This window comes from Vitis riparia, chromosome 16 (assembly GCF_004353265.1).
Source record: "Vitis riparia cultivar Riparia Gloire de Montpellier isolate 1030 chromosome 16, EGFV_Vit.rip_1.0, whole genome shotgun sequence".
Taxonomy (NCBI): Eukaryota; Viridiplantae; Streptophyta; class Magnoliopsida; order Vitales; family Vitaceae; genus Vitis; species Vitis riparia.
In genome coordinates this window covers 7,745,380-7,751,292 of record NC_048446.1, presented here as the reverse complement: position 1 = coordinate 7,751,292, position 5,913 = coordinate 7,745,380, and the positions used below count along the sequence as shown (strand labels likewise).

The 5,913-nt window shown below is 39.8% G+C and overlaps 1 protein-coding gene and 1 pseudogene across 1 annotated transcript; both read right to left on the bottom strand.

Moving 5' to 3' along the window:
- On the bottom strand, positions 1-612 carry LOC117933214 (squamosa promoter-binding-like protein 14). The gene has a single exon (XM_034854605.1). The coding sequence runs from the start codon at positions 610-612 to the stop codon at positions 1-3; it is 612 nt and encodes a 203-aa protein (XP_034710496.1).
- A 601-nt stretch (positions 613-1,213) lies between these two features.
- On the bottom strand, positions 1,214-2,245 carry LOC117933213 (annotated as a pseudogene).
- Between the last annotated feature and the right edge of the window lie 3,668 nt (positions 2,246-5,913).

The following is a 5,913-nucleotide window of genomic DNA, read 5'->3' as shown; positions in this document are numbered from 1 at the left end:
CTAAGATGCATCAGCCACTGCAAGAAGACAGTGAGGCGAGCAAAATGAGCCATGCAAGAACAGGCAGACACAAACACAGACAGCAGCAATGGCGAGCATTGAATGAATGCAGGGGCGGTGAAGCAAGCCTTGTGAACCTGGCATCCTCCTGCTGTATTTCGCTGCCACAACTGTACACTTGGCATGAGAACTGCGTCCTTGTCCAAAATGTTGCTCCTGCCCTACTTTTGGCCATGGTTGCTCCATCTCATTTTCAATTGATAAAGAGACTTGACCATTCCTTCTGTCTGCAAGTTTACGCGCTACCAACCTGTTATAAGAGTGGTTGTTCCTCATCATAGCATATGCATATGGGGATTGCCCACTAGCATGCAAAAGAGAATCCCAGGAGTGCAATCCAATCTCTTGTGGGTCACTCGTCAGAGCATCAATGATATCATCTGACCCCGCAATACAAATAGCCAAATGTAGAGGGGTAATACCACCAGCTTCTAGATTGCTATTTTGTTGAACTTTTAGCAACTTTGACAGCAAGTTTATTGTGACCAATGGACACACGCAACTTTTCATTCCCAGCCTGACCGAGCATTTCATATCCTTCCCCCAGTTCATCCCCTAAATAACTCTCTTCAGGAAATACCAAACTGCGTCCTATTGGCTAGGTTCCTCATGTCCGTTATGGCGTATCTCTCCTTCATCTTCCTTAACCGACGACCATCTCTCTTCTCTTTAGGCTCAGAAATGGTTTAGGTTGTTTTGCAGGAGGTGGTTATCGCCATTTTCTCAATCTTCTTAAGGATCTCTTCTCAATGGAGTTCAAAAGTTGTGATCCCTTGAGACCCTCAGATGAATGACAGTGTGCAGACTTAAACCATGTGGTCTGAGGGCATCACATGGATGATTTCTGATTAAAGTTCCTATGATTCAAGCCAGAGACTTTCTCATGGGTGAGAATACCGGGACTTGAAGCTGCCTCCATGAAGCTTTTATAGACAGCCAAAAAAACAACCGATGCACGTCTGGATGTCCTTGATCAAGCTGAACTTTCTTAGTTGCTATCTCCATTTAAAAACGCTTATATGCAATGCCGACACTTCTGAGCTTGGCAGAGAACCCATGCCCAAAAGGAAAAAACCTTACTGAACCTTTCCATTTGCGTTCAATTCAATCCCTTCGACAGATGAACTTTTCTGTTTTAATGTAGCTGAAACGGTTAACTCTGTAGCACCCCCACCAGGAACAAGCTTTGGAATCTTTATCATGTTTCTCGCCACAGAAAAGGCATCCTCCAAGTTTCTTTCCACTCCATTCAAATGAACCTTGGTCGCGCCTCTAAGAAGAACAGTGTATGCTTTAGGGTCTGTGCACTCATTTACGAAAGCGAAGAACTCATCTCTAATCTTCTTGACCTAAAAAATTTCAGCCCTAGTTCCTACATCAGATTCTTGAAGTTCATCTGGTCTGTTTACAACAACTTCGCATGCCTTAGCAATCCTGTTGTTGTCCGCTTTCCTCAATCTTCTGATTGCAATAACTCCAGCTTTACTCAAGTAATGGCATGCCAGGTCACTGAGCCCCTTTTCTGTTATGACCAAATCGGGATTGAACTTTAGTATTTGCATGCACAGATTTTCAATGTATTCTTCCTTCGTTTTCAGGAGAGTTCCTCAGTCTTCTTCTCTAACCAACTCTGCATTTGTTTGGTCCTCCCATTGTTTATATTCAAGGGGGCAATCAAGAAGAATAATACGCGGGTTGACAATCTTTCTTCTCATTTTTTCAGGGGCCACACCATCTTTGTTAATCATAAATCCTTTTAGAACCTTGGAATCTTCCAACTAGCCACCAGGGACTTTCTCAACCTTTGTGTTCTTCTTAATGTCAACTTCTATCTTGGCCAACATGCACAACAATCACTTTACAATATTGTATTCCTTCTTCGGTCTGCATACACACGTCATCCTCTTCATGGACATACTTAGAGAGAGGATTTATGCCGGGTACACATTTGAACCCATTCCGAAATAACCCGTTTTCCAAGTAATCTCTTGACTCATATCGGATTGACATTACCCCAGTAGCTCTCTTCCTATGGATGCACAGCAGGCTTGCGAGCAATTTCGTCCGAGAAATACACTATCAACCGAGCCCACATTCCCATCATATATGCACAGCCTGCTAGCGTATCAGACGCACCAAAACCACGACAGTCAACAGCATAGACAATCTGAATTTCAGCCAGCATCACCTTATCCCTCGGCTGAATTTGTTATCACAGGTAGCTTTCCTCGGTTCGGCTCTTTGTGGGATTTCTTGGTGGGCGTAGGCTCATAAGGATCCATCGTCTTCAGAGTTCCAGATTTTCCGTCTTTGTGGGATTTCTTGGTGGGCGTAGGCTCATAAGGATCCATCGTCTTCAGAGTTCCAGATTTTCCGGACCTCATGATGGGATAGCAATAACCGTTTTCAGCAGAGTCAATATCAAAATTATGGAAGCATCATCTTGAGATGTTGGACATGAAGAAAATTGGCTGGAGATGCGGGTTTGACAGTGGAGATAATGGGTATATATATGGGGGTATGAGATGTGAGCATGGAGATAAAGTGGATGGGAAACGTGAGTGATGAGGTGGTGAGGTGGAAAATTGGTATGAAAGATAATGGATGAGAATGGTGATGGGTATGATAGGTGGTGGGTTTTGCAAATGGTTTCATGGGTCAAGCTGAATATGGTGAGCATGGATGAGGTTGAAAGTGATGGGTATGATAGATGGGGACATCGATGATGGACGAACATGGTGATGGGGTTGAGGGTGGAAATGTGGTGATATGAAGGATATGGATATCATTGGTGAAATGAATGATGGATGGTGGTGAGAGAAACAAGTCTGATGGGTATTTGAAAAATGGAAACGTGGGTATTATGGATTGGGGTTGTGGGTGAATGGATGTGTTGGGATATAAAGAATGAAGGTATATCGGTTAAAGTGGCCATGCAAGGCCATGCACAGGTGGGAGGAAATAGTTTTAGTGGGTATGTGAATAATGGAATTGCATGAGGGGAGTATGAAGAGTAGGATGAGAGAAGAAGTCATCATCAGAGGTTAAATTCAGGCCAGCCACTTTTCCCATTTGACATGCTGTGCTTTGCCGCCATATTCTTCCCAATTATTTCTTAATGACAATATGAGCCTGATTTTATTCTTCCTTGCTTCACTCAAAACAAAATCCCGGGCCTTGAACACCTCTTCATCATAAACAGAAGGAGACTTTTGAAGAGCTCTCCACTGGCCCATCATTGAAATCCCCAAGTCCAGCACACAGTTAAGCCCAGAGAGACTGCTCATTGAAACACCTCACTGACCTTCCCCTTTGTGGATTGATTCACGGCAAATACCATCAACCAGTAAGTGTTGAACCCGTTCACATAAAAAAGGCTTAGCATTAACCACAAATTGGTTCCCTCTCTTCTGCACCATTGTCCATGGCTCACCTCCAAGGTCACTCATCTCATAAACCCTCGAAGTCTGACTCAAATGAAAATGGGAGTCGGTCCAGGCCGTGCCCATTACAGCTTCATATTCAAGAAAATCCAAACACGAAGAGCAGAGAGAAAAATAACAAAAACAGAGTAATGGAGGAAAAAAAAAATGATGAAGCATTAAGAACTATGCTTCACTTCTTCATTAGTGGGTTTGCAGCTGGGTGAATTAAAAGGTCTTTTTCTTTCTTTAAAATGCCACAGAGGAGGTAAAATGGAGTTCAATCAATTTTTAAACACAAACAGGAGCAAAAGAGGAACAGTCAGCCATGAATAACAAAGCATAAATTGTCCAAAGATCAACAACAATGCATCCCAATAATAATATATGAAGAGAAAAAGAAAGAAGCAGAAACACAATGGAAAACTTACTCTCGGGAAGAAAAATGTTAGAGGCCCTTTCTCTCTGGCTCTCTCTATAACCTCCAACTTGCTTCTAGCTCCCTCCTCAAACCCAGACTTTTTCTCTCAAAACTCCCAAATCCTCCCAAGCTCTCGAAAACCTCCTGTAGATGCTGAATATACCTCCTCTCCAGCATCTCTCCCTCTCGTCCGCCCCTGACTTGCTGCCCCAACTGAAAAGCACCCCCCTCTCTCTCTCGTCTCTCCTCCAGCCTGAAAAGCACCACCTCTCTCTACAGGTAACAGAAAAATATGCTCCTGCAGAATATTCTCTCATACGTGTCGCTTTCTCATTTGTCCATCCTTCCACTAAGCTGATTCCACAGCAACCAACCAGGAGGCAGCACTTGGCTTTTAAAGAGCCCTCCAGCTGGCAAGTGAGCTGCAGAAAATGGGAGAAAAAAAAGGTGCCCCAAATGGGGGTCTACGGGGCGACATGCATGGTCAGAGGTTATCCGAAAATCATTATTAATTACAATAAGCCTCAAGCGTTTGATTTAAACCATTCAATTACCTTGCAACAATCAAAACCATTCTAGAGCTATCAGTCTTGTTAACGATTCTCCGGTCCAATAAAATCAGTCTAGGAACACAACAATATAGTTGTACGAAAAACCTCTAAGGTATAGAATTGGTAATTGTTGAATTTTAAATCTAGATCTTTTAAAATGCTAGGTTATTAAATAATGATATAAACATATAAAATACGAAACGAGTCCCATCTCAAGGTATAAATTATGAGATTTGGGTACAAAATGATGAAATTCGTTGACATGCATGCTGGAAAAAGTACATTTACATGCTATAATTGTAGTCATAACTTCGACTCATTAGGCATTGACCCAGGCACATAATTTAACCTTTTGAGTTAAATATTGGCAAAAGATGACCAGGATTTGTGTTTTCTGGGTGGTTGGCACGGTTTGAGGAGCTCGTGTTGGTTTTTCAGGTGGGCAACTATAGCAGGACACTTGCCTGTAACAACAGACAATGGGATTATGAATTTATGGAATACTTGTCACACCCCAAAACCTACTCCATGGCCATCACGGTCATTTCACAACTCAAGTATGAATGCTCAAAGTAAAAATAACACAAACATTTATCTTATAACTAAAAATTATCAATTACCAAATTCATATTCAAAGTAGTAAAATAAATAAATTATATAATTCTCGATTCTCAACTTTTAAAAATTAACACATCAATCAAAGTGTTATTATCCAAATAACTCTAGACTCAAATAACTCAAATAGGGATTAAATTTTAACATTTAAACAATGTCCATAATAAAGTTTGGACCAAAATCCTAATAAAGAAAAATTCTACAATCTAACTGTCACTCTTTGCTTGAACTGAGAGTATCTAAAAAAAAAAAAAAAAAAAAATTATCAATGAAGGGGCATGAGCTCAAAGTACAATAAAAAACATTAATACAGTTTCATAGATCAAATAATTTCAATCATGCTTATAAATAGGAGATTTAGTGTAAAATCATTTTTATAAAAACATTTGAGTACAAATATGCTAATACATTTTAAAGTGTTTAATTAAACATTTTCATATATATCAAAATCAATTCAAATCCCTTTTAAATAAAATGCATTTCAATTGTTTTCACTTTGATTATCAAATAACAAATGATGCATAATTAAGTGGGACTTCACAAATGAGTGACTAGTTTCAAATTTGTTTTATTTAAGGTGAAGAAAACCAAATGTCAACAATTATAACCCGTTGAATAAGGCCATAAGGTCAACTATTGTAATCCGTTAATTAAGGTCATAGAAATGTCAATAATTATAATCCATTGACTAGGGTCATAGAAATTAGAGTCAAACACTTTATTTCATTAATTCAAATTTACTAAATAAAATATCATATCTCCAAAATTTTCATTTTTCATAAACAAAGAAAATGTTCAAACATATTTTCCATGCAAAACATATATTTGATCCATGCATATAAAT

Bases quoted from the DNA above. Each gene is read 5' to 3' on its own strand.
- LOC117933214 (XM_034854605.1), bottom strand. From the start codon at position 612: ATGAACTGGGGGAAGGATATGAAATGCTCGGTCAGGCTGGGAATGAAA.